This window comes from Cicer arietinum, chromosome 5, assembly GCF_000331145.2.
Source record: "Cicer arietinum cultivar CDC Frontier isolate Library 1 chromosome 5, Cicar.CDCFrontier_v2.0, whole genome shotgun sequence".
NCBI lineage: Eukaryota > Viridiplantae > Streptophyta > Magnoliopsida > Fabales > Fabaceae > Cicer > Cicer arietinum.
In genome coordinates, this window is record NC_021164.2 from 54209756 (window position 1) to 54225829 (window position 16074).

The window sequence follows — 16074 nt, forward strand, 5'->3', positions numbered from 1 at the left end:
TTAGCTAGAGTTACTGGGCTGAAATGAAGAAAAACGTGAAATTGTGAAATAAATGACATCCTCACCTAAAGAAAAACTTCCTAATTTAGTATAAAACACTACATAAAGAGGATTTTGGAATCCTAAAAAATTCTCACATTTTAGGGTTAGAACAGTCTTTTTCTCTCTTCTCCCTTTGGAGTGTAATAGAATTTTTTTTAACCAATTTTAAAATGTTTAAATTGCATTTTTTTCATTTATATTTTTTTTTGTTTGGATTGAACAAGTGTTATTTAAAATTGAATTATTTATATAAATTTCAAAAGTTTTGGGGTAAATATAAAAATTTAATTTGGGCCAAAATTGGATATCTTGTAATTAATTGATTTTAGATTCACTCTCACAATTAGAAAAATGGTCGTTGCGTTGGAATAGGAAGTTGGTTTCCATATTTGTGATGATCCTTGGGATAAGATTTCATAGTTGGAGGATGTTTATATAAATTTTTGTACTTTATGCTTATTTGAACTAGGATGACCTAAGGAATTAGGAATCTTGGTTTAAGTTTGGGCTTGTACTCAGAAATGATACTAGTCTAATTATGTGAGTTTACACTTAATTGCATGAAATATATGTTGGGTTTGGTTGAACAACAAATGATAATCAATCGTTAATATGATGATATCATTCTTTGCAAGGCCAACACTTGTGTTTTTTTTTTTTTAAGCCACGCTTATGTTGTTGGTAATCTAGATGAAGCTACCCTAGAGTCAACATTGTTAACAACACACTTTTTAATATATTTTTTAACAATATCTCTTAGGTGGGTTAAAATGTACATGATTCCTATATATGACTCATAATTTAATGTTATTTATGTAAATTTTAACTAATCAAATAGAATGTATTAGAAAATATGTGTTAAAGAAGGTATTGTTAACAGTCCCCTTAGTTAAAAATGGTCTCAAGTTGTTAATAAATTTTAATTAATATTGAATCATTTAGATTGTAATTTAGTTTCATCTATGATGAAAACAATCGTTAATATGATTTTGCTCATCTCTTAGTTATTTTTTGTCAAAGGGGAAAATAAAAAACTAAAACTGATGGAGCAGAGTGGAATAAAGCAAAATTAAATGGAGCAGAGTGGAACTAAAACTCCAGTCCATTGTTTGACTATTTTATGACCGAATAGAATAAATTATTCATTCCATTGTTTGAAAATTGATTGAACAAAATGAGTTATAACTTTTTTATTCAATTTTTATCGTTACTTAAAAAACACTTATTTTTTTTTCTTCTTCTCATTTCTATCACTTGCCCCTTTCACTCACTAATAACAAATCTATCGCTTGCCCCTTTCACTCACTAATAACAAATATATTATATAACAATGATAGATATATAACTCACATCTTCATACACTTATTCAACTTATTGTTTTGTCTCTATTTCTCTTTTTTTATTACATCATCAATATATTACATTTATCACATCATTATCTTTTATCTCTTTCTCACTCAAGAGGTATATGCCAAACATTTTTCTATAATATAAATTGTAAATGAATATGAAATACCAACTTGTCAAATTCATGATCCTTGATCTCAACACTAAACAAGGGCGAACCAACTAGTGGCAGAGGTTTTGGAGATATAGGGTGACCACGACCATCCCAAAGTCTTCAAGATTTTTTTTAAAAAATACTATTACTTTCAATCTTTTTATAAGAGACATTTAAGTTATAATTTGATCAACAAAAATTGATATATTTGATCCATATTATGGACTAAATACATCAATTTTTGTTGACCAAATTGTTGATTAAAAACACAAGAAAAGGGGATTTGAATTGTGTTTACTGTTTTGAAAAATACTTTGAACCACTTAAAAATTTATGTGATAAAACTAAAATGATAAAATAAATAGTTTAGCAATTTATTATAATTCACTACTAACTCAATAGCTACGTCCAGTCCATTCCTTCGAAGGATTTAATCCACTATAATTAGAACTTACACGTGAACACTTGATTAGTCACAATGGTTGTGTTCAATCTTCTCACCTCTAAATGTGTACCGTCAAGTTGTTGAGAAAATGGTAGTCACTATCAGAATGAGTTTAAAAGTTATAACAAGTCTTCTCAACTTTCAGCTTAGTGTCGTCAAGCCGTTGAAAGACATAATCAACTACTACTGAGATTGGTTACAACATAATAAGTGTTTATGGTTTGCAGAATTTTCTCTCTAATTAGAGGATGTTTGTAAGATAAGCTCTTAGATTTTTCTTTCTCTAACACTTTGATAAATTTGACAATTTTTCTAACTCAATGTTTGCTTGCTGATTTAAGATTGTTTCACTTTGAAAGAATATTGTAAGTTGTTGTGTCTTGTTTGAACTCAGAATGCGTGTGCTATTTATTGAAGTAGTTACAACATTGCCATTGTCCTTCAAGGTATGGCTGAGTGTCCTTCATGGAATGACCTTGTACCTTCATGATATGGTCTTGTAGTCCTTCAACATGGTGGTTCAATGTCTTCAAAAATAGATATGTTGAGATCAATTCTAATCGTTGAACATAAAACTGAAACTTGGAATTTTTCTAAGTATTTTGATTTCAGTTTGGCTGAAGCATAATGTTCTTGATCAGAAGCATAAAACAATCAGAAAGAAGTACTTGATAAAAGGTATATAATAACCAGAAGCATGATTTTTTTTATCAGAGGCACGTGAAGTAACAATGTCAATTACAACGAAGGTGGTTTGAATTGTAATTGTCCTTTTTTAAAATTCATGTTAAATCTCAAAGTATTTAACTCAAGATTAATCTTGATTAATAAACGCATAGCGTTCTTGGTTAGTGAAATCACATAATTTAACTTATCTATATAATATATGGTTAGTTGATTATAAACAAATAAAGATAAAGGAAGAAATATCGCACATAGATATATCATGGTTCATCTAAAGTGGATTACGTCAAGTCCTCATAATTGTGAGATTTTTCATTAAGTGTTCAAAACAAGATCGTTCTTGGTTTTCACACAGTCTTTCTAGATCAATCTTGATCTGTTACAATATATTACTTTTCAACCTAGAAATGAATTCCACAGGTTACCATTCAATCTTTAGAGATGATTTCTACAAATTACCTTTTAATCATAAAATGATTTTTACAATTTACTCAAACTGTTTTAACACAATAGTCTTGAGTTACAAAGTGATGATTTAAGAAGTTGGTAGAATCTGAGTGTACTCAACTCTTGTTTGAGTTTAGATTCTTGGCTAAGGACTCAGTATAACGATTCTGATATCTAGATGAAAACAAAACTGAACCTTTTGCTTGTGATTGAGGAGCTTAAGACTTTCGAGTATGATAGTGTAAGTGATATATTGCTTTGCACTTGAAACTCTGCCTTATGCTTCATCTTGAGGTTCCTTTTATAGGCTTCAAAAAGGCTTATGATAGCTCATCTAATCGTTGAAGAAGATCCAACTGTCTTGTGTCAGTTTAAGTGGATAAGTGTTGTCTTAAAGTAGGAATGTTCTTGATCTTCGATGTTGTTTTAAGGGGTGATGAGGTTAAGCTTATTTGACAAATATCTTGAAGTGTTTCTCTGCTTTTTGTCACGTGTGCAGGTTGCTCAGAGATGTAGCTGTAATGTCAATCGATCCTGTCAAATTCGTACTTGTTACTTGCTTAAACTTGGAGAATGATCTTGCTTGTTTGATTATGATGCATAGCTTTTGCCTTTGTTCTTTTCGAATGATCTCTGTTTTTCCAGAATCTTGTCAAAATGTTCTTCGTTTATTTGAATGAACTTGTTTTTTCTGATATGATCTTGCTTGAAGTGCTTAATACCTATCTTTGATTAATACACTCCAAAACACATGTTAAACAACAAAACACTTAGAATCATAATTAAAAGTCTTAATTAACTTTTGTTTGATTATAATCAAAACATTAATTTGAGATTTTGTCTCAACAGCAGGAACACCAGAATCATGGTTTCTTGAGCAGAAACACGAATACCAAAAGTATTTTCTTGACCAGAAGCACGAGTGCCAGAAGCAGGTTTACCTGAACAAAGACAAGAACATCAGAAACATGATTTCTTGATCAGAGGCAATGACCAAAAACATGGACTAGAAACAATTTTACTTGACTAGAAGCATGGATCAACTAAAGGCAACATTATTAGACCAAAAGCAATGACCAGAGGCATTGACTTTTTCAACATGTTGACTTTTCTTATTATTCAGAACATTGACTCTTTTTTTTCTGGGTGTTGAATTTTTCCATAGCATTGACTTTTTCAAAGGATACATAATAGTTCAGAGCCTAACGCTTGATGAGATTATCAGAAATATAGGTAAACGAATTCTTGTTACGTCTGTCACAGTTAGAGGCAGAATAATTCTTGTTACGCTTATGTATCAAAGGTAGAAGAATTTTTGTTACGCTTGTTAGAGTTAGAGGAACTCATATGCTTACTTTATCTTCACAAGTAAATTATTAAAGGCAACTGATCAGATGTAGTTTGACTAGAAGCTTGATTGCTTCATCAAAGGCAGACTTTTCCCAAAGTCTGTTTTGCTTCACCAGATACATACTTTTCCAACGTCTGTTTTCCTTCATTAGAGATAGACTTTGGTAGTTGCACTGAGAGGAATAGAGGCAGTCTTGACAAAACCTTCTTGTACCATTGTTAAAGGCGCTTTTTAACATTTTTTGAATGCATAATTTTCCATGTTTTTGTGATCAATTATCAGAGGATATATTCTAATATCCTTCATAGTTTGTGGTCATGGATCTGCACACTTTAAATAAAACATTAATGGCTAAAATTATTCGTACAAATTGATTTTGTTATCATCAAAATAAGTAGGGTCTTTTGTATTTTAAACCAATTTTGTTCTCATACAAATTATAACCCTTATGTCTATTATAAAAAAAAATGGAGGGAATAATTTATAAAAAAAATTTACAAAAACAACCATTACAATTATAAAATAAACTAAATTTTCCAACCTAAATTCCAACTTTATGAGTTGTGAATTTTATCTAGAGATATAAAAATCAAACCAAATGATCATACAATTCCAAAAATTCAACCAAAACTAATTAAATTAGTTTGATATTTTTTTATGGGTTTGAGTTCAAGTTGAACTAAATCAATAAATTCGATTTTTATGGATTTGTGATATAGTTTCATGTAATTTTAAAATAGACCACCTAACCAAACCATTATCTTTTATCAATACTATCTTAATATTAGTATCTTAAACAAAGTGGTGTGTTTAAATGTATTTTAATAATTATATATGTTGATTTTGTCATTGTAGTTAAGAAAATTGTATTAATAGTTTAAAAATTTGGATTTAATTTGTATGCATCGACGATGTAAATATATTTTACACTATCAATTCATCATAACCTTGAGATTAATAAAATAATTTGACTTTTATCACAATTACTTTTAAAATCACATTTATGGATTTTGTGATGTGCTGTGTAAAATTTTTTACAATGATAAAACATAACAATTAAACTCTAATTTTTTTAGTGTTTTTGAAAGAAAAATTATTTAAAAACTAATTTTTAATTATTAAAAATGTCAACTAAAATTTGATCTACTACTTCTATCTAATAATGTTAAAAGTTTAATCGTCAATGTATTTTTTGTTGTTGTAAATTCACAATTTAAAATTCTTATATACGATACAATATTATATTTTTTTATTTATCCATTAAAATTTAAAAAATTTATTCACCCAATATTTAAGTTCAAGAGCTGCCACTAAAACTAAAAGTGATGTTTAGTGTAGGGATGACAATGAGTAGGGTATGGATAGGGTACTATAGGACCCGTCCCCATACCTGCGATTTAAAAAACACCCATACCCGTGCCCGTACCCTCTTGGGTATCAACTTTAATACCTGTACCCTTACCCTCTAGGTAAAGTGCTCGTACCCATACCCATTACCCATGCTTTAACTACAAAAATTGATAAATAAATGATATTGTTGTGATTAAATTTAAAAATTATTCAAATATCTTAAATCCAATCATAAAATATTATAAACCAAAATATTTTCTAACTCAAAACATTTCAAATGATCACTCGTTACAATACATATTTAAATATTAATAATAATATTTTATGAAGTTGCAAGTCATACAACAATATTATCTGAGATAATTGATATAAAGTTGCAAGTATAATTATAAAGTCACGATTAATAAGATATAACTATTAGTTATAAAATCACAATTATTTACCTATTTATCATACTCAAATTCTTAAAAAATTTGCAAACGTTTATGTTTCAATTATAAATATTGTAGTGATCTAATGATATTAATAAATGTTAAAATATAAAAGAAAATAATTAATTAAACTAAACATTAATATAATAAATAAATAAATAACTAAATAAATAATATATTTATATAAGTGCGGGTGCGGGGCGAGGTGAGTACTATAGTACCGGCACTCATACCCGCTTAATTTTGCGGGTAATTACACGTTCCCATGTCCATATCCATTATGTGGATTTTTACCCTACTCATTCTAGAATTTTTTGCGGGTACCTACTGAGTCTGGGTCTAATCGTCATCTCTAATTTTGTGTGGACATTGTTTGAATAAAAACAAGTATAAATTGAATGATGGATGAAACAATTCAGAGTAAAGAGAAACGAAGAATAAGAAATATGCGTAACCTCTACAAAGTTAATTTCATGTTCAGCAACACGTAATTAATTTTTTTTCCAATTTAATAGCAAGAAATGAAATAAGACAAATTAACAAGAAGAAGCAAGAGACCACAAAGAAGAAGATGAAGCCAAAGAAGTAACCATTTATAGTGTGAAATAGAAAAAATAAAGGCAGAGTAAAAATTATATTATTAAGAAGTTCCATTCTACTACATGTTTAATTTTATACCATTTCATTTTTTTTAACAAAAACAATCAATAGAATATAATTTCATTTCACTTTATTTTATTTTATTTCATAACATCATTGAATTTAAATATAACTGATTAAGTTTTATAATGTTAACGTGTTTTGTCAAACTCTCAGACAAGTAATTTTGGTCAAATAAAGTGTTTAACTTTAAATTAGTAGCAACCTCTTTCCCCCAATGCACGGGAAGGGTAAAATAAATATATCTGTTTTTTCTTCTTTATTTTTCTGAAAAGAATAAATAAATCTTCTAGTATTGTTCAAATAAATAGATTGCATAAAATAAGATAAGATCGACATGCTTCCACTAACTGTTACCGTTGTTATCTAATTTTCATAGAAAGCGACTGAAATTTTTTTTCTTCAAAAATAAATAAAAAATGTCAATTATTAACACGTTGAATGTCCCACCCGCTAATTCTTAATAGGGTCAAGTTTGAGTCAAATTTCGCTACAAACAAGCCAAAACTATTATTTATTTTTGTTTGTTAATTATACTTTTTTTCTTTCAGTACCACATTTTTATTTAAACTCTTTCAGTACCACTTAATAAGCAACATGTGTACAAATTTTATTGTTTAGCACAAGGATTCTTTCGTCAAAAAATAAAGGTTGTGTATTCTAGTTGTTCAAGCAAAATACGTCCCTAACTTGTTTTGATCCACATTGGTCGAGGTCATGTCGCTTTAAATTTTTTTTTTTTAAGTCGATAAGTATTTTCTTAAAAAATATTAAAATTAGAGGTGATAATTTTTTAAAATAAACCACAATTTTCATCATAAAATTATTATTATCGGTTAATTTAAAATTTATAAAATATTAAGTTGCTTTTTAAATTATATAACATCATTTAAAATGCTCCTTAATTTTTAAATTGTAGATAAAAAATTCTCTAAAATAATTAATAAAAAAATATTTTGATTGACTTTAAACATTTTATAAAAATATAATATTTCATAAAATGAAATTTTAAATTAACTTAATTTATAATTTCAATGACAAAATATTAGTTTATTTAATTTTATTAAAACGTCCAATTTAAAATAAAATAAGGCACAAATATAATAACAAGGTATTTTATAAGAAACAAAAGATAATCTCACTGTATTTTATAATGAATTATATTAATTTTTAATTGTGCTGTTAAACAGGTAAACCATTCATCAATCGACAACGCATATTATTAATATTTTGCCTGAATATAATAGAATCGCCGTCATTTGATTTGATTTGATATGTTTTTTTTTTTGTTTTGGAAATTCTTGTAACCAAGAAGATTATGTGAAATTTTGTAATAGAAGAAAATGATGTATAAACCAAACGTTTGCTGAATAGCAATAAAATTCCTCCCCTCTTTTTCTTTCACTGTCAATTTTCAAATCATTTAAAAAAAATTATATGATCAAACCTTGTTATCATTTCAGGTAGGCCTTCTTTCTATGACGTTAATTACTTGATGTTGACTTATTAAACCTTGAAGTCTGCTTGATCCCATAAGCTATTTTGGCTTCAATAGAGATTTTATGGTTACAAATTAAATGAGGTTAAACCTTATCTATGTTTCTAGTCATTATAATGAAAAAAATTGTTCTAGCATTTATTTATTTATTTGAATGGAAAAAAAATAGATTAGAGACAAACTTTTTAAATAGATTAGAGATGATGATCAATTTCAGTGAGATGGTACTAAGTCCCTATGTCGATTTTAGTTGAGATGGTACTAAGTCCAAATATTGGTAACTAAAAATATGTTGTCATTAATTAATTGCAAATTTAATGAAGAGAGTTGTTGATATCATTAATAGACTACTTAATATGAGATAAATTGTAGGATACGGAAATAGAGATAAAATCAATAATGAAAATTACTAAAAGAGAACAAAAATTGGTAAGTGAAAAATTAATTTTTTTTCTTCTTAAAAAACATGTTTGTAAGTATCAATATTGCTAGTGTTTTTAAGAATATAAGTATAACGTATATTTACTTATTTACTTTTGAAATATTTATTAATATTGTTAGTGTGCTTTTGATTTTTTTTTATTAATATTAAAGTATGGATAAATAATGTCTCGGACTATAATTATTTTAATTGTATTATTTTCATTAATATTTGAATTATGCTTAATATTTTTATAACAAAAAACACTTTATAGCTAAACATTTCACAATTATTTTCCATAATAATGAACATTGTTCTTAGATAATGAATATTATTCTTAATAGGCACTTTAATGGTTAATTTGGTTTAGAAAAAAGTGGGGAAGGAAAAGTAAAAATATAGAAATAGAGTAGAAAGTGTGCTAAAATTTTGTTGTTTGGTTGAAGAGAAAATTGAAAGAAGAAAAGGTAGAGAAACATTCTGTTCTCATGTTTGGTTTGCAAATTAAATATATGACTGATTTGCAAAGTAAAACAAGATGAAACTGTCTCCTAACTCCAAAATGTGTGCACAATATGAATCAAAAAGAATTGTGCAACTAACGAACAGTACATGATATGATGTCGGTCTCTACACTTAAAAAATAAAATAAAAGAATTAGGTACCCCACAAAATGTAACTATTGTGGCTAAATATGCAAAAATAGTAACTATCATTCCTACGCAGAAGAGGACCCACCCACATTTCTCTCCGACATAGCACACATTTTTGCTGGTTAGATTAGGTGGACAACCTTTACCACACCACAAATCTTAAAATCCACTGTCCCCGCCACAATTCAAATAAATCACTTTATTTATTTATTTATTATTTTGTTTAAGTAAGTGTAATTTTTTTTAACATTTATAATAATAAATTACAATTATTTGATGTTTAAAAATATTTAAAGTAATAGACATGAATATTTGTGATATATAGTATAAAATACGTGTAAATTAAATTTATTTTGTTTTATCTATACCTATTTTATATATATACATATTTTTGAATAATCCACTAAATTAGTTGATGATTTTGTAGAGTGCTTTCAAATAGATATATGAGATTATGAATATTTTAAAATAATTATTGATTCTATTAAATTGTTGTTCCTTATATTTAACAACTTATTATCAATTTCATTTATTTTAAAAATTTTACTATCAGTTTAGTTTATATATTTAGCCACTTACTATTAACTTAATTCCTAGCAGATTTTTACAATAACTAAGGAAAAAAAAATCTGACAAAGTCAGATACTTTTTTAAAATATAGACCTATTTGAGAGCATTCTATAACATTTGCAGCAAATTTGATGGTTTATTCGTGTTTTTACAAGATACCTATTTTATATATATAAATGAACTATCTTAAATATTTTTTTCCTTTCAATTTATCTTTTTATTAAAACTATTTTATGAATATTTTAATTATATTTTATTTAATTAAAAATTATTTTTTAAAGATAAATACCTATACTTGTATATAAAAGAATACCAAAATGTTGTACAACTTATAATTTTATTATTTATTTATGTTAATTTTTAAATAATTTTATCATTCTTTTATCAATTATATAACTACTTTTTAGGTATCGTATAAATTTTGTTATTTTTGTCGGAGATAAAAAAAAACGAACACATTAATACTTGTTTTCATGCTGATATATAAATTATAGATTTAAATATGATTTAATCTCTACAATTATAATATTATTTTGTTGTGATCTTACAATTATTTTATTTAAATTTAATTATTATAAATTTATAAATGGTTCATTTTAATCTTTATTATCGATTTATTGAATTACGCAACACAATTTGATTGTACTACATATAATTTTCAAAATTAAAAATAATAATTTTTGAATTTATAAAGATCAAATTCAAGCAAAATATTATGTGAGACTAAAATAAAAACAAAAATTATATTTAAATATAAATTATAAAAAAGCATGTACTTTTGTAGATATAAACACCTTAATAGTTTAAGTCTTATCCACTTTAATTCAAAGAGAGAAAAACTATGAAACTTTACTTTATTTTCAAAAATATATAAATATCTTTGCGTTGGTATTAATTTTGTGAAAGGAAGTTGTGAAGTTGGAACTCTTGAATTGCTTTTTGAACAACTCTTACTTAATAGAAAATATAGCTATAGTCTATAGAAGAAGTTGGCGAACGGTTAACTTCCCTCCAAACAAAATTGTGAGTCTCTTGTAATCAAAGCAAAGTTTAGTAGTCGATTTTCTTGGTCACCCTCTGAGATTCTAACTTTACCTTCCCTGATATACCCTTCATACCAATCTTCACCTTCTTCATCCTTCTATATACATATCTCTTCTTCTTCTTATTTCATCACCATCTATAATTTTGAATCCTTGGTTTTTCACACAAGTTTGATTTTTTTGTTTTCATGTTTTTGAGTTATTTGCATATCTTTCAATTGGGTTGCTTCCATTAAATTTTTGGAGCTGAATTCAATCTTTTGCTCATGTGGCTTATATGATAAGGTATTTTTAAATTAAGCATAAGTGAAATTTCTTGAGTGCTTCTTTTTTTTTTTTTGAATTATTTCTTGGGACTTCAAATTAAGTTGGCTTTGTATAATTTTTTTATTCTATGTTCTGTTTAAGGAACCAAAAAGACTTGGTCTTGAGGGAAATAGCACACGTTTTTCAATTTTGGACTAATTTTGATCATATGAATATATAGTGGCAAAAGGGGGTTTTATGATTATTATCATAAAGAAAATATATTTTGGAAAATTATAAGCTTGATTAATTTTCAACTTCAAAAATATCATTTTTTTTTTGCCAATGAGTTCCTCTAGTGGATCAAAGTTCTTGTATAATAGTTCAAGCAACATGGTTTCATTTTGTTCAAATTATGCAATAGGAGAAAACAACATGGCTATTGTCCAAAACATGCCTCCACCACAAGCTACCTTATCTCAATCTCAATCTCAACCTTCATTTTTTACTAGAGTGGCCATGAGAATATCTAGATCAAGATGTTTCAATTTTTTAAGAAGAGTGTTTCATTACCAAAATGGACCAAGATCTAATCTTGGTTCTAATCCTTTCAATTCAAACACTTGGATGATGTTGGAGTTGATTGCTTTGTTGGTTCAAATAACAAGCACAACATTCACTTTGGTCATTTCAAAGAGTGAAAAACCTGTTTGGCCTATGAGGGTGTGGATAGTAGGTTATGACATTGGATGTGTTCTTAATCTTTTGTTACTTTGTGGTCGTTATCATCAAATAGATGTGAATCAAGGGGATGATGCTCTTGGAATTTCTGATGTGGAACAACAAACAAACAATGAAGAAAATAGGTATTTCAAGAATTTCCTTTTATTTTATTTTGTCATTAGTAATATAATATTTTATAGGGTCTTTAATGTGGTGTTAGGGCCTAGTGGGTATTGATGACACCATTAGTTTTTAGGCTAAATAGAAACTTCAAGATGGAGTCTTTTGTCATTCATTAAAGAATCTAATAATTGTCTTCTTGAAATTGAATTGAATTAAAAATATAAGGGTTGCAAATGATAGAAAGAAAAATACTATCTTTGATAATAAAAATAGTATTTTATTTTTTCCAAAGCCTCCTATAATGTAGTGGGCCTAAGTGCCTTCAAGTGAAGCACATGGAAAAGGGGCAGAAGGATACAAAAAAATGAGAAAGAGATGACTTACCAAATCGCCATTTTTATTTTGAAAAAAGACAATTCAATTCAAAATGGATACAACAAATTAAAAAGCTAACTTAAAGCATTTCCATTCAAAAGAAATATAATTTGTTTTATTAATGGATATTTCATAAATTAGTATGACAAGAAAAAACACAGGTAAACAATTAAGTGATTTGAAGACAAGATATCATAATTAAATATAGAGTAATCATATTTTCATGATTTTGAGGGAAAGGGAGTAAAGAAAATTGTAATGAAAACTAATTAATTATGACACTAAAAATATATTTGGTCAAAGCAAATACAACAAAACATAATTGGGCCATAGTAGCCCAACTAAATAGTTCATTGATTTGATCCAATCATTTGGAAGTTTCTTTTCTCACTTCACCTATATTTCAAAAATATAATTTTGGAAAAATATTAGTTTTTTGTCCTATAAAATTATACTTTCAAAGATAAACATAATTTCTTCTTTGTTTTTCTATCTGAAAGTATATTTTTAAACGTATGTGATTTTTTAGTTATATAAGAGGATAAAAGTATCTCCCCATATATATGTATATATTCAAAATTCTTTTGGATAACAAATTAAGATCATATAAGAAGATAATTTATTTTGGTTTGAAATTATTTTTAACAAATTTTTCTTTGTACTTATGCAGTGTATATAGGAGCACACATTTGATGAGCAAATGCAGAAGTTCACTAGAACTTTTCTTTGCCATATGGTTTGTGATGGGAAATGTTTGGTCCTTTGACTCACGTTTTGGAACTTTACAAGAAGCACCAAAACTCCAAGTGCTATGCATCATACTTCTTGTTTGGAATGCAATTTGCTACTCTTTGCTTTGTTGTTGTGTTCCCCTCATTAGCACCCTCCTTGGTTACAACATGAACATGGGATCCTCTTCTAAAGGTGCATCTGATGATCAAATCTCACAAATTCCATCTTGGAGATATAAAGTGGCTCATAACAAATTAGATCGAAACGATGATTCTCAATGTAGTGAAAGATTGATCAACGAAGAGCCCGTAAGTGACATAGTGATTATATACATACGTACATATTGAAAATTATTTTTTAAATGATTTATTAAAATTCATTTTCAAAGAAGCTATTTAAAACATAATTTATTTGTAGTTATTAAATTTTTTCTCTAAATTTTATTTTATTTTATTTTTTAAAATAATTATAATAAATGAATGAAAACGGCTACAAGTGATTATCTTTATTTCAAAAAATATATATGTTTTTATCCTAATAAAAGTGTAACAAAAAGAACATTTGGTGATTTTTCATATGTGTAGCTTAATCTATAATAATTTTGTGTTGATTGAGAAATTTGTGTTGTTGGTTGTGGTGATAGGAATGTTGCATATGCTTGGCAAAGTACAAAGACAAAGAAGAAGTTAGGCAATTGCCATGTTCGCATATGTTCCATCTAAATTGTGTGGATCAATGGCTAAGAATTATATCATGCTGCCCTCTTTGCAAACAAGGTTTACAGAGGTAGCAATACCACAAGTCAACACAACAAAATCATTAAATCTTATATAATATGATATATGCATAATATATATAATATACTCCCAAAGTTTTTTCCCCACTTTGGTTACATGAGTGAGTTACATGTACAAAAGAAGTCACCAGTAACCAAAATTTTACATTAAAAATCCCAATTACTTTTTCGAATTAGCTTGTTCCTTGATCAAAAAATTTATTTTCCAGTAAATTTTATGTACAAGGTTTTTTTCCTTTCCTTTTTTTGTGATTTAAATATTGTGAGGTAAACATCATTGTATTGAATATTGAAGAAAATATTTATAAAAAATGCTTGTTATTATGAATAATAATTGGTGTGAATCCTGTGTGAAGCACGGATATTTATTGAAAAATGTTTGTTATAGTCGAAATTATATGATGATGACTTTATTGAATAAAACCAAAAGAAATATAGATAAGAAATTTAAATTTAATAAACAAACGCCACCAACTCCTAAAAATATGTTACAAGTTAACAACACTAAGCATAATAAAGGTTTCTCACTCCATTAAAGAAGATCGTAAGAAAAACTATTTAGATTTATTCAAAACCATGAAAGATATTTGACCAAATCAAGAATCTCGCGAACCTTACTTTTCTTTTGATGAAAAGTCTTCTTGTTTCTTGATTTTTAAATAATCAAATACATGCAAGCGAAATGGAATCAAAAGGTGTGTAAAATATATAGTACTAGTTCGTAACCCGTACGTCGCACGGAAATAAATTATTATATTAGTTTATATATATATATATATATATATATCAAATTTTATAAATTTTATTTTATTGATATTAAAAAAATAAGTTGACTTAAAAAAAAATAATTTAAAATAAAAAAATTAAAAAAAAATCTAATTATAACTTAACTTAAAAACTACTTCCTTATACGTTCAATGTTATTGATGAAAAGTATGACTCCAACACCATGCCTTATTTTTGAATTCTACAAAGAATCTTATTTCTTTCCAAAAAACTTATTACAAAACAATACTTTTAATTTTAAACAAATAAAAACAATAATTATTAAAAAATATTAAATAATTAGATTAGATGAAATAAGAATTTTTAAAATAATGGACATGAACATATATAAAATAAGTAAATGTAAAGATGAGTAAGTAACTTAATAGTGAATTTTTATTTTTATTATTCACCCTTTGCTGTATAAGTGGGCAAAATACTAAAGAAAAATAATTTTCCAGTTACAAACAAAAAATAATTTTCCTGTTACAAACAAAAAATTACAATACACATAAAAACTATGAGTATCTTTTATCTTTGAATTTGCATGTTAGTCTTCATTAATCTTTCATGAATCTTTTGAATTCTTTTGAATTTGCGTGATATTTAATAATAAATTTAGAATATAAAATGTATAGTATAGTAGTTTTTAAATTTGATAAAATAGTGTTTGAAATCGATGAAGTGAATTGTTTCTTTAATTCCTACATAAATTTTATATTTTCTTAAATAAATTATTATTTTTCTCTTCAATATTCTGAAAATTTAATTGAATTCATGGCTCTAAATAAATTTTATATTAGACAATTTATAATCAAAATTATTAGGACGGGCAACAATTATTTATGAGAGAATTTCAAATCGGAGTTATTAAGATAAATCTTGTATAAGAGATTAGAAATATAAATATACAAATATATAATTTGTTAACTATTTATGAGTGAATTTAAAATCAGAGTTATTAAGACAAATGTTATATAAGATGATTGAAATATACATATACGCATACAAAATTAAGAAACATAAACAATACAAAATATATATATGCATAACAAAACAATATAAAATAACAATCATAGATTGAATTTTTTTTACAGTAATTAGTTCATGTGAACATATTGTTAGGCGCAATACGAACAAATACATATTTTCATCAGGAATATTAATCTTAATTCGATAAATAAAAGCTCACGAATATTAATCTCAGTACTATCTCCA

The 16074-nt window shown here is 26.5% G+C and overlaps 1 protein-coding gene across 1 annotated transcript; it reads left to right on the forward strand.

Annotated features, from left to right (window-relative positions):
• Nucleotides 1–10934: 10934 nt before the first annotated feature.
• LOC101509518 (E3 ubiquitin-protein ligase At4g11680) lies at nt 10935–14422 on the forward strand. Its single transcript, XM_027334073.2, is given in 5 exon segments — nt 10935–11381; nt 11767–12208; nt 13234–13603; nt 13939–13984; nt 13987–14422. Coding segments are annotated over 4 exon segments (990 nt in total). The 5' UTR covers nt 10935–11381; nt 11767–11777; the 3' UTR covers nt 14130–14422.
• Nucleotides 14423–16074: the final 1652 nt, after the last annotated feature.